The 26,853-nt window shown below is 35.1% G+C and overlaps 1 protein-coding gene across 4 annotated transcripts in view; it reads right to left on the bottom strand.

Annotated features, from left to right (window-relative positions):
* The window catches only part of LOC149571036 (serine/threonine-protein kinase 12-like), a 352,869-nt gene extending 332,543 nt beyond the window's left edge, over positions 1 to 20,326 (bottom strand). The window contains exons 1-2 of one of the 4 annotated variants that reach the window (XM_089808374.1): positions 20,019 to 20,326; positions 8,861 to 9,107 (exon numbers count right to left, since the gene is read on the bottom strand). In XM_089808374.1, coding sequence (XP_089664500.1) covers positions 8,861 to 9,091 — 231 coding nt within the window. In that variant the 5' untranslated portion in view covers positions 9,092 to 9,107; positions 20,019 to 20,326. Of the gene's footprint in view, positions 1 to 8,860; positions 9,116 to 20,018 lie in introns of all 4 variants that reach the window. The other 3 variants (XM_089808379.1, XM_089808382.1, XM_089808386.1) reach the window with 3 other exon arrangements.
* Between the last annotated feature and the right edge of the window lie 6,527 nt (positions 20,327 to 26,853).

The following is a 26,853-nucleotide window of genomic DNA, read 5'->3' as shown; positions in this document are numbered from 1 at the left end:
TCTTGTACCACTGCTGCCATATCCTTCAATAGTTTTGCCCGCTCTGCTGCCCATGCTGCCTGCTTGTCGGCCAAATCAGTGGCTAACGTTTCTCTTGCCTCTTTTTCAACTGCTAGAGATCTCTGAGCTGCAACACTGTCTGCTGCCCTTTCCACCTCCGCGCGCTGCCGTGCATAGTAAATTTCTTTGTACAGTCCCATGATCTCATGTGCCAACTTCATCATCGGAGTGTCACTCGGTCCCAACTTTGGCTTAGTGGCCCAATCTGCCAACATCTCTGGTGTCTCAACTGCCGACCAACCTCTATCTACAAAACAAATTTGAAATCACTTAGGACAAATCCCACGAATATACACTTGAATCAAATGCCACTCCCTTCGCCAAGTGAGAGCCACTGTAATAACCTTGATGGTTCTAACCAATGCAATTGATGATGTTTCCCTTAGTTTTGAAAGTTTTTGCAATGTGAAAATTATACAATGAGCAAATTGCAAGGTACAACGAAATATAAGTAATGAGAATTATGTCACTGCTGTTAAAAATTTAATGGACTGTAATTTATTTATTTGTTACACAGCAGTTCATAATATACATCCAGTTGACAAGTACAACAAGACTTTGCAAAGGTACATACCCAAAATGATGAATAAACCATTTATTTGAAAATCTGGACATGAATGGTGACTGATGTAATTTTTTCCAAATTATTCAATATTTATTCAAAACAGAAAATGTATAATTTCTGCCCAGAATTAGTGAAGTGATAAAAGATGTCAAATTCCTTTGAAACAAGCACCAAACAACTTTCTAAAGAGATAGATTCTTCCCACAATGAGCACATGCTAGCTAAAGGAAAAAGGTTATAAAATTTGGAAATGACTGCTCACAAACCTCTTTCAATCTCCAATCAAATGTCTTCAAATTGATCCCTGAATGATCAGATTAGACCCTTGTAAATGTGAAAACCTCTAAAAGGCTGATGTAGAACAATGGCAAGTGCAACCAGCAATTTCAGTGAAATCTTTCAGCACCTCAAAGCTGAGTAATAATGGCTTACAAACTTGCAATGGCTTCTTGGAACCCTTGCTGAAGTACTCATCAAATTCACCAAGTATCAAAGCACAAAAGTGATCAGTTAAAAATATGAGAATGAGCTCTTAAGTCCCTTTTTCACTTTTTTGTGAGAGCTCAAGCACATTCCTTACCAATGTGGGATAAAAGATATATTCCCACATTTTTTTTTTTCATTTGAAGTTATATAACTTAGATTACTTTTGTGTTTTTTCCTATGTTCCCCCGTGTTTCAAGGATGGGGACGGCAGGGGACAACGAGACGGGTTTCCAAGACAGCAAAAAAATTTGCCAATTTTGGGGACGGGGGGGGGGGGGGAGGTGGGGGACAGCAAACGGGGATGGCAAAAGTGATTTTTTATATTTTTTTTGTGTTAAAAAATTGGGGACGGATGCAAGTCCCCAATGAAGTCCCCGAGATGGGGACATCCCTGTCCCTAAAACGCTGGCTTTTGGGGGAGGACGCGTCCCTGGGGAACATAGGTTTTTTCATTGTTTTGACTTAGGCACCATTTAAAATGAAATTAAGTCACATAATGAACTAATTAATGGGTCATGACCCCATTGTCCCTTTAAATGATCATTAAAGTGACTTTATTAAATTACTTTATTATAAGTTATTTAAGATCATTAATTATAAACTTTTTTTAATAATTCCTAAGTCAAACCATAGACTGTCATTGTAACTAGGCTTATGACTGGTCATCAATGCCCTACTAAATTTAGAAACCCTCCTCATTGACTTACTATATGACTGGTCATCAATGCCCTACTAAATTTAGAAACACTCCTCATTGACTTACTATAGATAGTAAGTCCTTGGGATCACTTCAAATGAAGGTAGTAGAAAATTGCAACTAATGACATTTTGCACAGTACCATAACTATCTCCAGTAGCCACTGCCAAATATAGCAACTGCCAGGATAACTGACTTACTATAAATAGAAATTGCTTCAAACGAAGTGCTAATATACATGGACCAGGTCAATATCTTCTTTGCTCCCTAGAGATGTCACAAAATAGCAGGTTACAGTGAACAAATATGCCCTCTATAGAAATGACTAGTCTACGAGGGTTGTAATAATGGACTAATCCTATCATCTCGGAGTCACTCTGAAAAAGAGGACCTTACAAAACTCCAAAATATTTATATAATCTAAAAACAAAAAACAAAAAGAAAAAATTCTACAAAACAATCCACAATCATAAGTGTTGAGGGTCGGTTTTGTACCACTACATAACATATAGCAATTGAATACTTGATATGGAATATCAAACACTCAATTCCTCTCTTGAAAAGTTAATACTCATGACGACATGAGAAAAACTCCAATGTTCCTTACACCTATGGATACTAACTCAGTTATATCGATGTGATTTGCTGGTAATCATGTAGGCGGCCTTACATTGTTTATTCAGAGATAACTTGGACTTTGGTGTGATGGTAATGAATCTAACTTTGTAAAATATGTGAGCACCAAATGATGTTGATGGTGGTGATGATGGAGGGTGTGTTCAAATGACTTATGCCTTCCTAACTTTCTTAGAATGAAATCCGACTACTCAACTACTTGTTATTTTACTCCTACTCCTATGAATGGAAAGTTTAGCAAATGGATGGGGACCGAATCTAATGAAAGTTAACCAGAGGCTTTACCTCCATAGATGCAATGATTCAAGGGAAAAAGGTTAGATTACCATGCAAGGCTTCCTAACAAGCCGCTAGTATGCTAGTGGCATAATTTATAAATCCCTATCAAACATCCACTAATACCACCATGCGACTATCCATCTACTCTTGCTCTTACTTAACAACTTTCTTAAAATGAAATCTACTTTAACAACTTCAAAGGAATCTAACTTTAACTATTGGAAGTAGAAACCATGCAATAGCACCAAATGTTCTTAATTACCATGCAAGTCACAACAATGATAAAGAGAGGCAATTTCAATATTATCTTAAGCAACAATTTTCTTCAACCCTTTACAAATGAGAGCAAATGGACTTATATAGAGGCCAAAATTACAACCAACAGTAGAGATTAATAGGCAAAATCAATGATCCAGATTGGATCCTAGAAACCCTAATTAAGGTTGCCACCCCATCGGCCAATGAGAAAGCGCCACCTCATCAATGGACCAATGAAAAGAAAGGAAAAGTGGCAACCAATGAGAAGGCACCAAAATGGTAGCCAATCAAAATTAGAGACCTATCATACCCAAGAAGAAGTAGAATTTGCCACTTGGGCTTACATCAAATGATCTTCTAATATAGTTCTATCCTTTTCTTTCATCTTTTTAGCCAAAGCAATGAACTTGGCTAGTCTGTTGTTGACTTCCTTCATGGGAGGGCAAAGTATATACTTCATCTTGAGCTCAGCTGAATTCATCATGTTGCTTGCTGCTTGTAGTGTTTTCTCATGATCCTTCTCATATTCTTTCGCATATCCGATAAAAGCATTGAGGGAGGCAAGGGTGCCCAAATGTTTCTTCTTGAAGGCAACCTTCCCTAACTCATCCAATCTCGATCCAAACTCTGTCTCACTGACATCCCCCTCTTTGATATCTTCAAAATCAAGTGTCGCCCCAACATCGCTCATCATGGTTGAAATGGAAGTGTCAACGCTTGGGCTGTGTTGTGTAATCTCATTCTGTATCTCTTCAAGTATCCTCAACCTAATAGTCAAGGCAACAAACCAAGACTCCACCATGCTCATTCCTCCATTTACCAACTTGGCCCTTTCCAATTACTTCTTCGGTAGCTCAATAAATGCATGTAGCCTAGGAATGGCTAAGTCCTTGACTGGAAGGAAATCCTTCCACTCACCTTCAAATGTTCTAAATTTATCTCTAATAGCCACTAATGACCTAAAGATCAGGACAAAAGAAGGCAAGAAATTTCGCCCATCTTGAATTGTATGATGGATCCAATCCTTGACTTCGTGCAACTGAGCCGATATCTCTTCTGTGTTGCTCCCACTGTCTTGAGGAAGGGCTGCCTAGTGCAATTGTTGGATAGGTCGGCAATCTCTCCAATATCTATTTTTGGCCTCCAACTTTACAATCCTTTCGTTTGCCTTCCTCAACCTTTCTCTAATTGAAACCATGCCTTTCTGGATCTCTTCACATTCCATATCATCCAGGATTCTTCCCAAGTTATGCTCTACTATCTCATATTCTTGAGCCACAATCTCATCCAATGCCTTGCTAACCAATGGTATAGCAATCTAAACTTTTCGGTGACCGTCATTGTCGCTCCTGATTACCTTTGCCACCATTTTTGCAATTTGTTTCTGGTTCTCGCTATCACCCTTTTCCATTAACCCTTGGATATTTTCAACTGTACGGACAATCACCACCTCACCTCTTGGCATAAGCATTTTCCTTAACTATAGTGGTGCAGTGCATCTCCCCAAATCTGGATTCAATTCGACTAGCAAAGCATCACCAATGGCCTCGGGCGCCTAGCTTATTTCCTCAATATCAATTGGCCTATCCTCTTCTTCACTAGTGACTGTCATATCACCTCCATGTTGGTTCTCCGAGAGAGGAGAGTACTCGATGTTGTTACTGTAACCACTTGATTCTGAATTAGAGCTCACCTCTACCGCGGCCCCTTGTCCACTTGTATTATCCTCTTGGCTTCTAGCCTCAATTATGCTCTCCCTTGACGGTATTGCATTCTATTTCTTTGTTGGAGGCTCCTGATGTTCTTTACTTTTCTCAACCTCCAAACTTCTCTTCTTATCCTTAACTATTCTTTGCTACTGGATACTGCCCTCACCGTTCTGTTCGACTAACTCCACTAGACCTTCTTCCTTCAGTTTCATCTTCTCATAAGTAAGGCATACCTTGAGAAAGCTAGCTTCATCACATGAAAGTCATCCTATGCATTGGCCCAAAAATCTTCTATAGTAGGAATATGTTTGAATGTATTTCCGAGGGATGCCTTGATAAGACCATTAGGATCGAATCCTTGTCTTGTTCTATACCATCCTAGATGATACCATTCTAACTCTTTCTCCGTAGCTACAAAGGTGAAAAAACTGGGGCAAGTATCATTGCCTATTGTTGGTGTAAATAAGTATTTACTATTTACACTTTACTTAAGTTTACTTAGGATAATGCATTTTTATATTAGTTATGTAGACTCTTAGGAATATACATAGACACATGAGTTGTCTTGTTGACAACACAGGAGTTAGCAACTTATTTGAGCACATGGTGTCTACAACATCTCTTTATCAGATACACCTATGTAAACTTATCCTCTCATCATCACACAAACTCTTGTGCTCAATGGAGGATTATTCTCCTTGATCCAAGCCAACTCCACAACCTATTAAAGTGCACACCTTGTCTTTATACCACCATAGGCTCTACATATCTTATAACCATCACCAATGTCCCTCAAATACATTAGTATCTTCAACCAAGCAACTATCTCTTACTAAGTGCTCACTAGCCCAATCACCAAAAATATGCTTCCTTGTTGTCTCTGGACAGACCCTTGCACAAATAGGTATAACTTTTGAAGATGATACAAACTTCTCGATCGCTCCAATGAGAATGGGCGTAATTAGGTTCTCACAAACATACTTAAATCTGAGCAAGATCCAACAATTGGTTGGAAAGATATTGCCCCCGTACTAAACTACATTTTTTTGAAACGGTCATCTTCAACTTTCTTCAAAATGTGTGATCCATTTCTTCAATCCCTTGTCCATTCCTGCACATAAACACTTATAGAAATATATGATACATGGAGCCACAGTAAGTGGAAGGGCCTAGGTATTCATAGCAACTTCAAAATAAATCTCTAATTGCACTTAAACCTCTGTTTAGGAACAGTCAAGACAATCTAAGTTTTTCTTTCTTTAAACTTCACAAAACAATAAATCAAAGCATGGAAATGAACAATGACTCAAACCCTTACTATCCTACATGATTATTAATCAATATTTCCTTCAAAAAAAGAGTTTAACAATCCATAACAAAGGATTGTTCCCTCACGGCAGAGAACAAAGAAAATTGCAGAGAATTAATTTTCTATTCAATGAAACTTCATTACATTAATTTTTACTTCGATAAAAACTCACTACGAACTCTCTAAGACTCTCCCCTGCTTTTAAAAAAAATCATTCTCACACAACCAAATAACCTTTCCCAACCGATTACCCAATGTAATTTCCTCCTAACTGCCAATTAGTCAGTTTTATGACTGTTACAATTAGTTGTCATTTTAGGCAAATTACATCATTTGGGCACTTTTAGTGCAATACATCCTTTTTAATGGCTCTATTAATCATATTACATTAAATGACCCCACATGGTCATATTTATTCGTTTCTCTCACCTAGGATTCTATTTAGTGACCCTAGTGCCTTCTTAGGCCTTTGTCTTTGGTCCTAGTGCTCCTGCACCAAATATTAACTTAATTTCTTTATGTCTCCTTAGGTCCCCTAGGTGCACTTTAAGAAGCCACAGAAATATTTAAATATAACTATGTTAAATATATAATTTGACTTTGTAAAATTAGTGTTAAAATAATTCCCTTGATTATGAATAATCATTAAATATGAAAATATATAATGCCAGGGTGTAACTAATGTTGAGGGACCAAGTGGGTGTTGGCAATATGGCTAAGTAGGATGAGTTAGGGTTGTCATTTATGGCAACATATATCTCAGGATGAGATGACAGAATGTATAGTTAAAGATCTCACAGAATGTGTACTTTAAGAAGCCATAGAAATATTTAAATATAACTATGTTAAATATATAATTTGACTTTGTAAAATTAGTGTTAAAATAATTCCCTTGATTACGAATAATCATTAAATATGAAAATATATAATGCCAGGGTGTAACTAATGTTGAGGGACCAAGTGGATGTTGGCAATATGGCTAAGTAGGATGAGTTAGGGTTGTCATTTATGGCAACATATATCTCAGGATGAGATGACAGAATGTATAGTTAAAGATCTCACAGTCTATGACAAAAAATTGTCTAAGTGTTAGACAGTTTCACTGGAAGTACAAAGACAATTTTGGTAATGCACAGTCTACAGAGATATTGGGCATGTGCACAATTAAGGACAAGTAGTACAAAGTGTCCTAATGATGTGGCTAAGTGCACAGTACGGTATAGACAATACGGCATCAGATATATTAGTTTTATCAGTAAAGGCAATGAACAGAGCAGAAGAGAGCACAGCAGTAAAAGGTGAATAACAAGTTAAGGAATTATTTTGCTTACGAAATAATTACTTAATTATTCAGGGACGACATCCTAGATGTCAACCCTATGTTAGCAAGAGTTCATTTTGTAATATGCCAAGCATGTGAAAGCTTGAAGGCCAACAGGGCAAGTTTTCTTAAAATGTAAGATATTAAGGAAGATTATAACTTGCAAAGTTATGAGTGGTGTTGTGAAGTATGTATGCGAGATACGAACTTATGTGAAGGCTATGTGATGCAAATTCTGATCAGAGATATGCGAAATATGGCAAACAACAATAAAGAAATTTTTGTATCTATCTCTTTTGTATATAAGAACTACATTGTATAAATGCATGTTTGGGTAGTGGACTCTTCTTGCATACATTTTGTATTTGTAATACCAACTCCTAACAAAGTTGAAGCAACTCCTAACAGGACTGAGGCTTTTAATAGACCTAGTCCTCTAACAAGGACCGAAACACTATATGCAATTCATAGACTCCTAACAGAGTCAATATCCTTAAGAGGATTCTTTTGTTTAGTGGATCATTTTGTGGGTACTATTCCCACCGGGGTTTTCCCTTGGCTAGGGTTTCCCTAGTTAACAAAATATGGTGTTATGAGTTCTCTATGTATGGATTTATTTATTATTCAGCATTGTTGGTTTACTTTCAGATGCATTTTGTAAAGTAATTAACAATATTCAGTTGTGGGCAAAAGTTTGTAGAATACTGATTAAAAAAATGTAAATAGACTAGGTTTAAATGTCTAAAACCACTCCAAAATGTGTCACTGCATCTCTTACCAAACTAAACACCTATAAATACCAAATAGGTGAAACTACAAGATCTCCAAGTCCCAAGGAGTTCCTCACCCAACCACATTTTCCTATAGGAATCTAAGGAATAGGTTAAGAGTCATCAAATTGCCACTGCTTAGGAAGTAGACGTGATAGCATTACTAAGTCTTATTGGCCTAAATTTGGTGACTCGCGTACATTAATGTACTTATCCAAAAAAACCATTACATACAAAAACTATTGATTCATAATTGTTGGTTGATACAGACCCTCATGTCTGCAACATGATATTTTGATGAATTCATGATTACAAGGCACATAGAACATTCTTGACTGAAGTGAAAGCACATTGGCCCAAATAGTCCGGATTCTTTGATCCAATTTTTGGAACAGCGACGAAGAACCTTAGTTTCAACAACATATAGGAGGCTTCTTTTTCATATCCGTAGAGGGATTACTGAGTTATGAACTCAACCATTTCATAAGAAAATGCAAATCAAAACGACCAAAAACAAATGATAGAGTAACAAAAAACAGATCCTCAATGCATCAGATACTTGAAATTACTTTGCAGTACCACCAATGCATAAGGAAGAAAATGTGGATATAAAAAATCATTCTCATGTATGGCCAATGTAACAAAACCATTAAATCCTAAATTCCCATAATCTGCTTTAAAGGTAAAGTGGGACAGGAAAAGAGATTTTCACTTTTACGTTGACAGGAAAGCATTTTCTAAAGCCTGACTCACTAACAAAGACAACTTACAGTTCGTTTCCACCGATCATAGGGATTGACACATGCATGATGTTCAAGAAGAAGCTCCACAATGGAAGCATGTCCCTCACTGGCTGCAAGATGTAATGCCGTTCTATCATCATAGTCTTTAAGATCTGGTGGAACACCCTCCATCAGCATTTTATTTAATCCAATTCTATCACCCTTGGATGCACAAGTAAGAAACTTTCCAATCAGCTCCCATGAATTCTCTGAATCCATTAATATGAACTGCAGACTACAAAGCTGAAAAGTAAGCAGATTATGAGAGATGTTTGTATGCTATATTGATAGTAAATAATGTGTCTATTAGAAAAATCATGAAAAGATAAACCAATGGGCATACTAATCTCTTAGTTACAAGCTGTGATATAGCAGGTAAAGCTTTATCAGGAAAACAAAAATACAAACTAAGCCTGCCTTTTAGTCTCCATTGTAAATTATTTGAGTGCAAAAAGTGATTAGATACCATCAAATATAACTACCCCTTGTACAAGCCCAAAAAAAGATGAGAAATTTATTTTCCGTTATTATTGTCACAATCACACTATATCCTGTTGAAATATTGGTCTATTTCTAATTGAGAGTGGCACTGCAAATAAATTACTCTGATATGATTTCCCAAGCTGGTTTTGCTGAGTTGATACAATATTTGCATATACTAAAAGATGGCACAATCAATAATGAAATTGATACTTTCAAAGCTAAGAAAATCAACGGTTACAACTGTATCCTTTTGCTTATTTGAAGATTGATGTTATTTAATAAACAAAAGCTCAAAAATTAAAGACAGGTGAAGGTCAAGCATCTATGCATGTGTATATTGTCTTGTTGCATAACATTTTTCAAAAATTTGTGTTTACTGAATTACATTTAAGGCAAGATAAAATTATGCAATATAGCTTCTTCCATCCCCACTTCCCCAGAAAAGAAAAGAAAGATCAATGGTAAAAATGTCAGTTTCCAGCATTTTTTTGTGATCAATGTTTGCACTAGCATAAGGATTATTGTAGCACAAGTTCTTGACCATGAGAAGGAGTTAAATATTTCAAATTTTCACACAAAGACAACACCTAGGGTTAAATCAACAATCAGTTTTTGTCTTTCAAACCTTGCCTGGTCCACTCTGTCAGTTTACTTAAACTTTGACTAATTATCAAATACAATTTGTAATCAGTTGTGGACAGTGGATTTGTGAAGGGGTATTTGTCCTTGGCTGGGAGGCTGATTTTCTTGGCTTTAATATCATCATTTTCAAATATTCTATTGTTGCTATTCATCAGATCTGCTAGAAGTTCAAATATAATAGACCTATTACTATGGAGAATACTTTCAAATTTGAGCTAGGCTTCAGAACATTTCTGCATTAACCAAACCATAAGCCTTTTCCACAAAAATCAGAAAGCAGTAGAGTGTTAGTGTTTCCCTGCTGATCATATATTTCCTTTCGCTTTGCCAATGGTTGTCTCCACTACAGTTGGAAATATAGCCTAATGGAGGGTGATGCTATTTATGATTTGTAGCTTCAGTTGGATTAATCTAACCGATGAAATCAAATGTAGAATTGGCCTATCCATCTTGAACATTTGATTCCTATCCTTCAGTGATCTGATTATCTGCAACATCTTAAGATGATTACGTTTATCATAATAATCTCTGCTATTTATTTTATATATATATATAAAATAGTGATTATATTATTATATATATATACATATATAATCAATGATCATATTGATAATAATGTGTGTATGGTTGCAGCAAATATTGATTATGATTAACGTTAATCTTGCTGAGATATATTAATGAACGGTTGTTATTGTTAAACATAAGTATTGAATCATGTCTCACGTAGAGATATGACTCTACATGAGACCATATGGTTTGTGTGCGATCATATACATATCAAAGGCCATTCTCATTTTTGGCAATGCACAGAAATCGACAAGTGCAAAGCAACGATTCAGCAGTTCATCATAAATATATCTCAGCAATATTGCACATCTTAGGTTGATATTGATATTGAGATGATAACTGATGGATACAAATTCATATCAAATTGATACCAATATATATCTAAGTTTATTATTGTGATTTTGTGATCAACTAAGGATATTGAACAGTGTATTGTTTGATCTGCAATAAATAAGCATATGCATCTGCAGAACATTGATTAAAATTAAAATTCCTATAACATATAAATCTGATCAAAATTTCCAGGTTAAGGAAGATCCAAATCAGACTTATAAGAGACCAACTAAACTGTCATTAAATATCTTTAGAAATCTTTATATACTCTACAAACGGTGAAAAGCGTCAGATTTGAGGATCGACTTGAAGGAGCATCAAACTTTGTATCTTGGAAATTTAGGATCTGTATAATTGGCCTATCGGTCTTCAACGTTTGATTCCTATCCTTCACTGATCTGATTATCTACAACATCATAAGATGATTATGTTATCATAATAATCTCTTCTATTTATGATTTTAGTCAATGATAATCACCTATTATATGTATAAAATAGTGATTATATCATTAAATATAATATATACACATATATAATCAATGATCATATTGATCTTATCATACCGATAATAATGTGTGTATGGTTGCAGTGAATATCGATTATGATTCATGTCAATCTTGCTGAGATATATTAATGAACGATTGTTATTGTTACACAAATTATCAAATCATGTCTCATGTAGAGACATGATTCTATGTGAGACCATATGGTCTGCATAGAGCCATGTCTTTACGGGAGACATGGCCCTTCGATCATATGCATATTGGAGGTCGTTTCATTCTTGGCAATGCACAGAAATCGACATGTGAAAAGAAAAGATACAGCAGTTCCTCATAAATATATCTCAACAACATTACCTATCTCAGATTGATATTGATATTGAGATGATCGATATAAATTCATATCAAGTTGATATTGATATATATCCAAGTTTATATTGTGATACTGCGATCAACAAAGGACATTGAACAATGCATTGTTACATCTGCAATATATATGCATATACATCTGCAGAATATTGATTAAAACTAAATTCCTATAACATATAAATCTGATCAAAATTTTAACAGACGCATGCTTGGAACAACTCTGCCACAAGACACCAATTTATAATAAAATTAGGCAAAACAATGAGAACTCTTATTTAATCAACAGAAGCAATATATACAAGAGATAATCAGTAAAAAGAAAGAACCAGCCAACTACCCTTACAACAATAATTAGGTTAATTATTATTGTTAATATCATTACAGTGATGTAATATTGGTTTTTATTTATTATAGCAATCCCCTTATTGCATTATTTTAATAATAATTATTGAAAATATGAGCAATGATAAATAGAAACTACAAATATTAAAACCAAATCAATACGTGCATCTTTCAATACATTTATATATTTATATAATTTTAGGTTCCTATGTTATAGGAAAAACTCACTAATTATTATGTGACCAACAAACTCCTAAACATATGATTTGTTAAAACAACTTATAATACAAACTTATTTCTCAGCTTAATATTTGTTACACATATTGAACATGAGAACACTAATTCCCAACAGCCCCCACCTTGGTGTGAACATTGAAAGAAATGTCACCGCATAACTTGGAAACACCATATGCCTATGCATACTTTTAGGGCTACATCCTCCTATTTGGATCTTTCTACACATGATCACCTACGTACGAGAACTTATCCCGCTTCCACTTCTAGAGAACTTATCACCAGCTGACCATACCTCCAAGAAGTCCAACAATCGGAAGATCTCTATATTCATTTTCTCTCCTGTATAATTGTTTTCAATATCGATGATGCCCACATTCTCCACCTTAGCACTTCCAATTGCAATAAACCAACTCTTGTTGCTCATGATCTTGATCCAAATGAAAGTCTCTCTCCTTCCATGGTTTTAAACAGGCTTACCACAAACCTTGACGTGGAAAAGAACCCATCAACTGTCTACCTCATGTAGTTTTTAGGATCCTCCCACAAAGCCTTTCATGATCCATAAACTGACTTATTCCAATTCTTTTGTTCACCACTATGCCTGTATACCAGGGAAGTTATACAAAATTCATCATACCTATTACAAATTTGAAAAACCCATACTAGAGGGAATGGAACATTGGGTATATTATTTCCCCCTATAATGTGAAAATTCCACTTATTCACACAACTAGGAACACTGAAAAACAAATACTGAAAATGCAATGTCACAAAAGTTGATAAGTGGCCCTGTAATTGGTGATTGACGAGAGGAAGTTGATTGTCCTCCAATCTCCAATGCCTCCAACCTCCAGTTGATTTGATTTGCAGCGCATATTCCCTCTCACTGTCTTCATAAGTTAGGTCTTCAATAGCTACCCCGTGAAGGCATTTTTCATCATCATCTAAATCCAATGCCTTCTATGTGTATAGTTTTCCATCAAGGATATCCCTAGCACACTAAGTCCAATTCATAGCAATTTGTCCCTTCTTGCAATAATAGCACAAAATTTTGTTCTTAAAAGAGCGATGATACTTTAATGCAGTAAAACTAGCTTTGGAGGAATGATTAAACTTATGCTTTCCTCACAATGCAGCCTCCTCTATAGTTGATTCATTTTTCTTAGTTCCTTCATCAACCAATGTAGTTATTATGTCCTCTAGAGTAGCATCTACTTTGCTTAATTGAATACAATGTTTCCATAACTAGGAAGCACTGTAATGAGCCTTGCTCAAACTGACCACAATTTGCCCCTAATTGCTATTTGTAATTTTGTCATACAGTTTATATGCAACCTTGTAGCTTGCTGATGTAGTGTTTCAGTCTGAAGTAGCTTGATAGAAATGGATGCTAAGACTGATTTAAATACCCCTACAATTCCCACAATCTGATCTACATGCAAATATGCAATTCTTCCTGGATTTTTATGCAAATATATGGGAAATTAGGTATGCAAAGACAAGCTACAGCAAATAGACATTTTGTAAAAGACTTGCAATGCATCATATCATTTGCAATTTCATTTGCAAGAATACCTATTGAAATCAGCTGCTTATATCTCCATTATCATGAATACTTCAATACAATATTAATATCAAATAACCAAGACTCTTCGCAGATACATAGAATTAATGATTAAATCTGATGCAAACTATCACCTACAGCCGTACCCCTAATTATGCAGGTAAATGTCATCTAACATGCATACAAATGACAAAAGAACCTGTTTTAGGAAGCCGCCTTGCATTCCCAATGAAGAAGTAGTGAATATTGCGGAAGTTGAAGACCATATGCAACCCACACGAATTTCTGAAGAAGTCGCCCCTGTTCAGATCTGGAGTGAGGAAATAAAATAATCTAAGCAGCTTCCCAGCCTCCAGTAACTGCTAACACATTCAGCATAACCCTAGGAATGATGCACCCCAATCTCCAATGAAAATCGATGCAAGTATGAGCTCTAGCGAATGAAAAGAAGTCTCTAATGGCGTCCCTGTTGCTTCAGACTTAGCATCAGAAAATTCTTCAATAGAAATCTGGTTCTCCTCTTCAAATAATCAATGCCTCCAATAATATTCTTCAATGCTAATGGTCTCCAATTTAATGATCTTCAAAATTGGCCTTAGGCCACAGATTTCTGCCCTAATGAAGTGACTGAAATATCATCTCCAATTTGCAATAATTCAGGTGATATTTCACACCCTCAAAATTGCTATCAATGGGAGTTTTCGTTCCCAAAGACAAATTGATTATCTATAGACCACTTGGCTCCACAAATACTCAAGAAGAAATCATCAATCATCAACATCAAATCTGCCTGGTGAGAATGAAGCCTAGGATGCATATTTATTCTTTTTTCTCCACTTCCTCCAAAAACTTCTAGAACATTATTTTATTTTATTTATAATTTAAGTCACTTTATTAAATTAATTAAATATAAAATTACCTTTTAATATTTATTTATTTGATAACTTTATAAATAATTAACTTAATACCACTTATTTATTTAATTAAAATAATTAATTAGTCATCCTCATAAAATATTCATTATTTTGGACAACTTAATTAATTAAATTAATTAAATCAAATTACCTCCAAAACGGGGACATTACAAGCATGCTATTTAACCAAATAGCTTTTGAATCACCATCATCTACTTTAGCCTTTATCCCAGCTAGTTGATTCAATAGGGAGCAAAACTTCTGATATTTTGAACAATGTTGTCACCTTCCATAGAGATGTAAAGCTCTATCTATTGAACAGCAGACTGGGTCTTCAGGGTAGAGTCCTGACATGTTTGTTTTAACATGTCTCTTGCACGCATGCTGAGACCTATACATCTAAAATTGTACAGTTTAGCAAACATCAAACAAAAAGAATTTATACGAAAGAATTATCAACCAATGACAGAAGTGCATTGGTTGTTATGAAATTAGCCATATAAGGCATTGGCTTTAGATGATGATGAAGACCTATACATCAAAGATTTTTATCTCCTCTAGCTCTTCTCATCTTGATGATAAATGATTGAGTGTGATTCGAAACATTGATGCAAAAAGTATTACACACAATCTTATCCAGAAGTGCATCTTCCAAATATGATTATGGATTGTGGAAATGTATTCATGTCAACCAATGAAAGAGTCAATGGCAGGCTAAAGGTAGGGACAATGATGTTCAGATTCTTGCTTTCCAACCTATCAAACATATGTAAAGAAGAAACAAAGGAAGCCATGTTTATTCAGCCCATCCAACTCACTAATACACCAATTAGAAAGAAGAGAAATCAGTGAGACAAAGTTTATATCAGATACTTTAGATCACAGGAGATCTATGTTACCTGTTATAAAGGCAAATCAGCAGGTCCTTCCATCCAGATGTCAATAAGATGTATAGCAGCAAGCAGAAGCCAACAGCAGTGGAAGAACATGAATAATGTTAACAAAAGGGAACTTGTTAAGTGTTGAGGCTATCATCAATCCAACCCTAAAGCACTGTCCTCCCAAAATTGTTTGGAACTCTTACTCTCACCGAATTCAGCTTTCAAAAATATAACAATCCCAAATATTAGAAGAGTCTCTACCTCTTCTGATCTGTTCAACAAGGATCACAATACCGATGTGGCCATATCAAGCTCATTGGAGCTTGCAAATGTCCAATCCATCACCACCCCAACTCATGAGAAGGCCAGGCCTTTCAAACAAAATACATATGTCGTTAGGACTGCTGCTAGCAGTTCTCACAACGTCCCCAGGACAAAGAAAAATTCTAAATAAAAATGTCATAACTCCTCACTCACAAACTCCTTGGTCAAGATCACTCTCTTTGTTCTGGCACAAAAATGGACGAAAACAGGGCTAACATAACCTATATGTTACATCCCAAATTTTGACCTAATTTAAATTTATTATAGTCGTTGAATTAAATGGATTTTCTTCATAGTCATGTGAAAAAGGTAGTTAAATATAGTCGTTGTGCTCTATGAAAAAGTTTGTCTAATTGTTTATTGATGATGGTTGTTATCCATTATTTGTCATATGATGATGTTAGCAGTAGCTTGGTTTTGAAATTATGGTTAATAATTAAATTCCTTGCTAAAATCTACATTAAAATGTTGTTTTGGATTTATTATGGAACTTGTTATTATCATGAAAAATGTTGCACGGGTGATTGCAGGAGAAGATGAAAGGGAGAAGCATTGCTTAACAGAATCAATGGAATTGGGTATTAACTTAATCCAATTATTGGATCGACAGGTATGACCTTTAACTATCTTGGTAAGACCTAGCGACTTGAACATTAGGATACAATCAATGGACACGCATGAGCTATTTAATAAATATTTAAAATATTAGTTTTTTTTAATTAAAAATAATGTGTACCTCAAATGGCTTTTGATTGACATTTCCACCACATCATTATAATGTATATTTATGTACGTGCACATAGATATAGAAATAAAGGTGACACCATAATATTATTTTTATACAAAATTTTATTTAATACGTACATTTAAATGCATGTACAAGAAGATAAAATAATCTTCCAAATAAAACATGTATTTAATATACATAATAATAGATACGACCTTGGATAAAATATATAATATGATGTCATCTCATAAATACATTTGTGTGCAAAGTAGATAAATATATTGTAAATTATCCTTGATTTATAACCTTCAAATCTTTTTCCATATTTACTCAATTTCTTGCTAGAAACCAAAATGTACACTTGGCATATTGTATTGGTGTTCAAGAAGCCAAGTCATTTCTTTATAAGTTGCGGCTTCTTGGAAGCCATGAAGTTTATCGAATACCTCTTCAAATATTTGGAAGCCATGAGAAACCAAATATATGTTTTTTATTTATGAATTGCATTCTTCTTCACGATTTTATTTTTATGAACTTTTGGCCACATTTTTCCCTCTCTTTACCTCTGCTGGAAGTCAAGATTGTTATTCACTCTGAGATTGTGCTCAGGATATCTCACGAGCAGGGACTAGTTGATAGCGTCTAGCAAAAACTCATCCTTCTCAAAAGATAATCAGGTTATGTGGTTGGCACACCATTTCCGATTGAAACATTGTATTCTTTTCTATATTAATGTGCGTGTATTTACAGCAGTAAGGATTCTTTCCATAGGATGTCATACATCATCATTGTTATTTGTTATTGAATAGTTCCTTAGAGAGTCTGTACCTTTCAAAGTTCAAACCAAGTCAAGAACATTGATCATGATATATTTTACATCTCTATTTTACTGATTTTACATCTCATATTTTAATGTTGTATAGCAGAATCGAATGATATTCTTTTGCAAGCCTTAAGTTTATTTTCCTCAAGTGATATAAGTTGTGATGTATTGAAATATGAAACATTATTACACCAACTATAGAATCAACGGAATGAGTTGATTAAACTTTGAGAATCAAACACCTGGGACTCACCGACTAAATGGCCATGGAAGAGGTGAAGAGTGAGAAAAAACTGCAAGTAACATGGAAGCAAAATCAAATGTGACATAACAAACACATAAATATTTTTAAAAAGGGAAAATCATTTAATAGCTCATGCATGTTCATATTTATTGTTTTCTCCTGTTGTCAAGTCGAGCAGTGGTGATCGGGTAATTAAACACATCCAAAAAAATTGGCCAAGGTCGATAAAGGCATGTTTGCCAACTTAAGATCGCATAATGTCGATAGTCCCAAATATTCAGACAGGTCCATCCATAATTGAGCGGAGATTCTAAACACGGAAAAATGCTCGGATGGCTGGACTAGTAGTACCTCAGGCCTGATTCTGGAGTAGGGAGGGCCTTTCTTTTCAAAAGATTGTATGGGGATGAATATGGTCCACAATTGGGAGGTTAAGCCTAAGTCAATGCTTCTCCTCTTACCGAAAGCCGAGGCTTATACAACTAACTAAAGACTCACCAATTACTTCTTGTATGTTCCTCTTTCTATTTCATGTTATGCATTTACTTTACTTGTATGCAAGGAAAGATAGTTAATCGTTATTTCAGTTGATCACTATTACAATTATTTCAATTGATCATTATTACAGTTATTTCAATTAATCGTTATTTCAGTTATTTTATTATCTCAGTTTATTGTTAGTAGTTAAATCAGTTAATGTCTCATGAAAAGGATTCAAGATATTTTGTTTCAATAGTTAGTTGAGGAAAACTCTTTCATTCCTATGTGAAACCAGATATTAGTTCTCCTTTATTTGTCATGAAAATCTGTTTGTTACACTATTCCGATCAAGTGTATCTATTATCATAAATCACATACACTAGCAAAAGGAGTATCAAATTACTTTACAGAACTGTATCGGGAAGAAGATGGAATGTAACAACCTACTAAGGATCAGCTATCAATTACTTCTGAACACGCAGGAGACAACTGGTGAAGTACTAACTGAGTAAGAGAGAAAAGATGCTTTTGTAAAACAATTCAGCAATGGTCAGCATGTATCACAAAAGAAAATGATCAAATGGCTTTTTCCAACCAGCTTTAACATAGAAACCTGCAACTCAACGGGAATGATATCCAAAAGGGTATTTCAATTGGGATTAATTCAATGTAACCAGATGCATCAAGACGTAGAAGAGATAGAGGAAACTGCCTCTTTTGTATGGGAAAAGAATTGTCACCATCCATATATCATCAGAAGCGAAAGCCAATAACAACACTCCTATTAGCAATCTATATTAACTATCTGGAGATGATGAGTCTATATTCCTTGTTTCATATCTCTATAAAGACTAGACTTTGTTTCCTCCCTGCAATGAACTCATTAGTATTTTCCATTGGTAGTTCCTACTACCGTTGTGCTTTTTACTGAAGCATTTTGAAATTATCCCCTTTGTCCGTCAACCTCTTTTTGATTTTAGAGGATAAAGGACTTTTCATACAACGTACTTGCCATTAGTATGATAGATCATTTATAAATCAAAATAAAATATAGGGTTTAAATTTCGAACCCCTGATATCCCTCTCATGATGCAGCTCTAAGTAAACCAAACCTTGCCAATATGACTATGCAGATATGTGTGTCTGTGAGCTAAATCACATACTTATCTTCAAAAGTATAAACGCGTCTAGAATCATTGTTGCAAGGAGATACAATGTTGCTTACACAATGAAATCTTCAGTACCATTTTGAAGAAGTTGTCCTTAAAAAAGCAGCTACCAAAGGACAACTTCGGTTCTGTAAAGAGGAAACCAAATTTCTTGTGGTGGCTACAGGCTTTCAACTCAACCATGTGGTAGCCCTAATTCACACAAAGGTGAGCTCTTTTACCATATTCTAATTTTGGAAGATAATTAATTTGTGAGATTAATCTATCTTTCCATAATTCATACAAAAGAACATTCAGTTTATCCGTACGTCTTCCAGGCTAATTTGTATGTCACCTAACTGAAACAAAACCTGCTTTGAAGCTGTACTGAGCACATACACATTCGGGCGAAAAAGTGACAACGACGTAAACTTTCTAATAGCCTTGCTAATATCTTCAAACTTGCACAATTCCTACAAGCTGTAACATGAAATTTTGCCGAACTTGATAGTATTGACATTGTTTTTAAACGCATTATCTGAAACTAAGTTGACTCAAAGCTTCTTACCTACAATGGCTTGATTCCCGCGAAGCTTTTGTAGGAATGTTGAATGGTAACTACGAATACCTCTGTTTTGGATAAAGTTAGACGTTGAATTTAACATCCATAGCTGTGAACCGCTGAATCTTAATGGAAAGACCAGGCGAAGGCCTACTTGGCAATTCACTATAAGGGTGATGAGCCCGAGGTGCCGTCGAAGGTGACAAGAATTTTTTAATATTTTATCACGGTTTCGGTTTGTCTGTCCGTCCTGTTTGGGTCGTTTTAAGCGAGGTAATTTTAGTGGTGCTACACTACGTTTTTCATATCTGATCGATTGAGTGTGGAGCGGGGCATTCATATTTATCATAATTGGTCGATGCTGTTGTCTCGTAAAGACGACTTGCACATTGATAGTTATCGGAAGTCATTTTCAACTTAGAGAAATGGACTAAATAATTCCCATTAATATGGTAGAATTTTATTGTTGTTTTCCTCCGTCACTTTCCAATAATGGAGTTTATATAGCCTCACGTGAGAGGTCCAAGGGTTAGCCGATTATTAACACTAAATTCATTTAGTTTAATGAAATAATTATTATAAAGTTTTATAATTAGGGTAATAAGAACACTCAACTCTAAAAGAATAATTTAAATAGTTTTCATAACTCCAACACTTCCAACATCGGTACAGTGAGTCTTTACGCACAACACCAATATGAGATTCCATTAATCCCACACACTGTATCTGCCTTGAAACAACTCAGTGGGCATGAAGCGAACATCTTATGAATTGGGTAAGGCAATCATGTTGTTCTCATTTTCAATTGCCAAGATAGGTGTCAAAACTCCATGATTTCCATAGTGAATGACAAGTTCGAATTATATGCTTAGTTTTTTCTTCTCCACATGTTTATGACTGCTACTAAATGATTCATGAGAGCTGGAATATAATTGACCAAACAATCATATCACATTCTTTGTGCTTCTATTTCTTTTATTAGTCATTGTGAAAATATTTTTTCTTGATAGTTGAAAGGAAATCTAACAGTCTGATTGCCTTCTTAAAAGAAATATCTGCATAGAAAACTTAAATTGAATTTAATAAATTAAAATAAATGATTTTAGTATTTTATTAGTTCTTAGAAATTTGAATTCACAACAACTATTAATATGTGTACACTTTACTATCCAGCATTTCAAGCTAACCAATAGTCCATAAAAAAAATTAAAAAATAGAACTTAGGCAAATAAATTAATGCACACAAAATAATAGTTTACTGTTAATGGCTACATCTACTAGAAAGGAAGGACAATCTCTATTTATGTTTTGTTTATATCTATGCCTGACTTGTAAACAAGAAGTGCATTAACTCAATGCAATTGTCCTAAATTGTGGAGTTCATAACTACATGGCAAGAGTAGTGCTCCACTGAATAAACTCTCTAGTGAATAGCAAGCAATTGCATGTCTCGTTTAATATGATGTGGATAATGAACTTGCATTAACCAATTTATCAATCAGAGATAATATCTAATATTGATCACTAAGTAATACTCATTTGAGCAAATGGATGATTACATTTATGTGCAGGCTACAACATCAACTAAAAAGAGATAAGGAAGAAATAAATAGTACAATTTATAGCAAAGCATAATATAGTCTATCTATTAATTCAACTATAAAGAAGCCACATTGGTCATTAATCAATCTTTAATAGAAATCTTGGCATGTTTAATTTCTCCAAAACAAATGGCCCAAACCAATTTTTAAATAGCTCTTCTGACCATCTTTTGCTCGCCTAAAAGGAAGGGCAAGAAAAAGTGCAAACAAATCGCACACGAAGAGACTTACATTCTTCTCAAAAGACCTCTCGTCATAAGAGTCCCTCCATAGAACAACTCCTTGGCATAGTAAAGTCTTTATTTTTATTTGGATTAGGTAGGTTATGAGCCTAGCATTCTACTTTTCAGGCGAAGGTCCCCGTGTAACTTTGAGTTGAATGTCACATGAATAGTAAAGCAACAAGATTCATTTATGCTCGCATACACACATGCAATCGGAATAAGTTGTTTACATTTCTAATTGCATTTCTAAGTAGAATCTGATCCTGATTCTAAGTTTATTTCATTTAGTTTGGACTCATATTAATTCTTAAGTGAGAAGCAACACAATCCAAATGAAATGAAGTACTCGGTGTTAACAAGTCCTTTGCAAACAAACACTCAAAATCCAGGAGTTTCTAATACTTTTTATTATTTTGTTTGTTTGTTAAACACTATGAATTTTGTCCTTTAGTCTTCTTTTCCTTCCTATATTAGAGTTTCATACTTTTTATTATTTTGTTTGTTTATTAAACACTATGAATTTTGTCCTTTAGTCTTCTTTGCCTTCCTATATTAGAGTTTCTATTCTTGTTCATGTTTTCCTCACAAAACCACTTTATTGTTATGATATTTAGTTGCTTCCTAGAATTAATGGTTGTCGTGTTATTGGTTCCACAAGTAGTTACAATAAGGTACATGATATTCAAATTCGAACACAATCATAGATTTTCTCTGAAGTTAAAATTTCAGGAGTGTAAATTAGTTGTCCTCAAAATAGTTTTGCGAGTGATGGAAATTTGGAGATGGAATGATATTGACTAGACTACTTGTTTTTCCTTGAAATAAAAAGTATTTCCAGTCCCAATGTAAAATCTATTTGTATTAAGACTACAGTTACCATATACATTTAAATGAAATAAATTCAACCAAAACTGAAGTTAAAAAAATGAATTTAACTATTGAATGCAATAATCACTATGAAAGGCATGATTCTACACCATAGAAAATCTTTTAAGTTTCTCATATCATGGTTCTACCTTTTTATACCTTCTCAAACTCACTAATAGTATTCTTCGCCAGTTAACATCTTACAAAAGGTTGCACAAACAAATCTAATAAGCAGATTTAGAAGAGAAAATAAATACCATTTCAAAAATAAGATAATTTGTTGTGCCTATATGATAATTAAAAAATTACCAATTTGCATATTTCCCCTTGCTTCTATGCTTTGAGGAATATTATCATTTTGAAATATATCTACAAATATGTTGCCACAAAAAGTTGCAATACTCCAAGTCCTTTGATGGGTGATACTAAAGCTTTGCAATCAATTGTACTAAAAACATCAAAAAGGAAACTAATACTAGAAAAGTGGTGCCTTTAGAAGCACTTATGTGTATCTACCCACAGACAACGTCTACATGAATGGAAGCAGCATGATGTCCATCATGACCCTAGAGGAAGCTTGCTAACCATATTTCCCCTAACTCTATTTGGCTCTTTCACAAGCACCACTAATTGTCATTTGTTTTCCCAACTTGAATTATCATTTTTTTCCTTCTCTGACCTGAACAAGCCATTTCTAGATAGGGGATCCCCTAAGAAATAGCCTATCGGTTAATAAATTATGGTGTGTCAAAAAAATGCATTTATGTTAATATATATTTATTTTTACTTTTCTTATAAATATATTTGTATTTGTATTAAAAGGAGGTGTAATGGTTACATTGATACTAAGATATATTTTGTGATATTTTGATAGTATAGAAAACTCAGAAGATAAGTTGAAAAAAATAAACATTGTTTTTTATGGGGAGCCTCTTCACTTTAGAGCTTTCTTGCTCTTCCAAGGCTACTCTTAGCCTACATAGGGTTATATCCCAAACCCCAACCTAGAGGACTCCTTTTCAATCCCCTTTCACAAAGAAACTCACTTAACAATTCAAATTTTCATCCTCTACCTTCAATTCACCAACTATGCACTATTTGGCCTAGAGTGCCAAAACTTCACCCAATACACCTAAAGGGCCAAAATCAAGTTTTAATCACCCTTATGGGGCTCTTGATACATTTCTTACCATTCTACATCATTCTTTTGAGTTTCACACACCCACAACTCCAAATGACCATGTTTAGCCTTGTAGCCCTGATTAGCCCTCCTAAAAACAAGGAACAAGCTACAACTCCAAAAAATCTTAACAAGGCCCCTTGGTGTCTTCAAAACATTTATTCACTATGACCTAAATTTGTAGATTTTTTAGGCCTTAGGCTCCAATGATGACCATACAATACAGCTTCAGAAAGCCCTTATTTAAGGGTTTTCAAAGGTAATGGCAATGAATCCTTCACCAATGGTTTAAAACTCCACTTCCAACCTCCTCCTTTGAGTTATGAACCCTTGACACTCTACTCCTTCATTTCCTAAACAAGATTGGCACATGCCAATCCACTATTATCATCAAAACTTCAATTCAAGCTTTCATTGCACCTTGTCAAGCCTACATTGCTTGCCTAGGGCTCACTTGAAAAAATAACTACTTGAATTGCACAGACCCCAAAATCATTATTCAGACTACTTACAGGGGCTATTGCTTTATTTCCAAGAGCCATGGTGTTTTGACCAAGGAAGTTCAAGCCATAGCCATTTTCGTGCTGGTAACTCAAAACTAGACAATAGGAACACACAAATTTATTAATTTTCTAAACCTTGTAAAGTGAATGCTCTGAAACAAAACAACTATGCATCGATTCAACACATGGTACAAAGACACTAACCCATCAGAAACAGTAAACTAATCAATCCAAAATCTTATTCAAATCCTTCAAACCATGTATCTTGTCACACAAAACTCTCCTTCAAAGTGTTGTTCAGACAATTGAGTATCCAACCCTTGGAAATGAGTTGGGAGGTGTTTAAGTAGGCTCCCTCCTCCATCTTGGCCCTTGGTTTGAGCCATAACTTTTTCACAACTTTTGCAATTTTGCACATTGAGCCTTCAAACTTGACTAGTTTATTATCAAACCTTGTAAGATGAACCTACATCACCTAAGTGCCACTTTTTAACCCATCTTTCCCCCTTTTAGGCCTTTTTCCCACATTTTTCCTTATTGAGCAAGTCCAAGAAATTTTTTCTATTGATAAAACTTGACTCGCATTCCAAATCCTACCTATTCAAACCTCCTAAACTCGCCTTGGGACTTTATTCCTAGTCCTTATTTCTTCAATGGTTGGTTAGACTATTTACAAACTAAAAATGCTTTAGGGTTTCACATTTTCCCCTAGGTGCTCCTACACCATTCTCCCACTGCAAGAAGAAGACTAAGGTACTATTGGAGAGAGAAATTCCTTGCTGATGCCATGCTTCTTGGAATCACTCTCAGCAATCCAATTGGCCTCAACTTCTGGTGTATCCAACCACTTCACTAGATGTTCCTTGTAGACCTTGTTTCTTGTACTCTTCTTCACTCTAGAATCCAAAATCATCTCCACTTGTGGTTGCTTCTTTTTAGGAACTTGCAAGTCTAAGACATCCTTGCTTAGTTCTTCTTGATACTCTACTTTATCCATCTTAGGACCATTATAAGGTATTAAGTGTTTGAAATTAAAGATGAGGGAGATAGCCATGTTCTTGGGTAAGTCTGCCTTGTAGGCATTGGGTCCATACTTCTCAAGTACCTTGCATAGCCCAATCCTCTTCATCTGCAACTTACTTGGGATGCCCTTTTGCAACCTAGCTTTGTTCAAATAAACCATCACCAAGTCTCCCATTTGGAATTGCAATTCTCTTCTCCCCTCATCCTTTTTCTCCTTCAGCTTCTAATTTGTTCCCATCAAGGTTTACTTAACCTTATCATGCACTTCTTTCATGGATTGAACAAACTCGGTAGCATGCCCATTGATGTTGGCTTGGCTTGGTAAGTCCTTTAGCTCCGTGATGCCCCTTGGGTGAATCCCATACACTATTTGGAAAGGTCTTAACCTTGTTGTTCTATTCTTATTGTCATTGTAGGAAAAATCAACTTTAGGTATGACTTGCTCCCAACTCTACCTATACTCCTTGGTAAAGAACCTTAATAGGTTTTCTAGGACTCTATTGATGACCTTTGTTTGGCCATCTATTTGAGGGTGGTAGGCAGAACTATGAGCTAGATATTTTTCAAGCCTCTTCCATGAGGTCTTCCAAAAGTACCCTATAAACTTGGCATCTCTGTTAACAACTATGCACTTTGGTAAGCCATGTATCCTACCCACTTCTTTGAAGAATAGATTGGAAATATTGCTTACATCATGTTTTGTCTTGCATGGGATGAAATGGATCATCTTACTAAACCTATCCACCAACATAAAACACACTATCTAACCCTACTCTAGTCCTCGACAATCCCACTATGAAGTCCATGTCGATGCATTCCCAAGGCCTATTAGGAATGGGTAGAGGTTGGTAGAGTCCTGCATTTGATGAAGTTCCCTTTTCCATTTGACATATGCCACATTGCTCCACACACCTCCTTACATACCTTTGCATTTTGGGCCAGTAATAGAATCTATCCACAAGGTCTAAAGTCTTCTTAAGACCAAAGTGCTCACTCATGCTTCCATTGTGCTTCTCTTGTGTGAGATTTTCTCTCATAGATCCCCTTGGGATGCACAATCATTGACCCTTGAACAATAATCCATTATGCAAGGTGTATTCAAAAAAGTCACTATGAAAATGATTAGCAAAGTTAGTACATACCTTGTAGGCCTCTAAAAAGTTAGTGTCCTCCTCATATTAGTCCTTGAATCCACCCAATCCTATGCTCTGCAACTTGACCTCTTGTATTTTCAGCAACCACCTACTCAAAGCATCTGCCTCCTTATTGTTTGTCCCCTTTTTGTGTTTGATTGTGAAAGTGTAGGACTACAAGAACTCCATCCATTTAATATGCCTCAAAATTATCTTCTCTTGTGAGTTGATAAATCTTAGTGCTTGGTTATCTGTGAAGACCACAAACTCCTTGGGAAATAGGTAACGCCTCCACTTCTTGAGGGCTTGG

The sequence above is a fragment of the Cupressus sempervirens genome, chromosome 2 (assembly GCF_028749045.1).
Source record: "Cupressus sempervirens isolate cs-2001-9-10 chromosome 2, ASM2874904v1, whole genome shotgun sequence".
Taxonomy (NCBI): domain Eukaryota; kingdom Viridiplantae; phylum Streptophyta; class Pinopsida; order Cupressales; family Cupressaceae; genus Cupressus; species Cupressus sempervirens.
The sequence above is the reverse complement of the archived record's forward strand: the minus strand, read 5'-3'. Positions and strand labels throughout refer to the sequence as shown.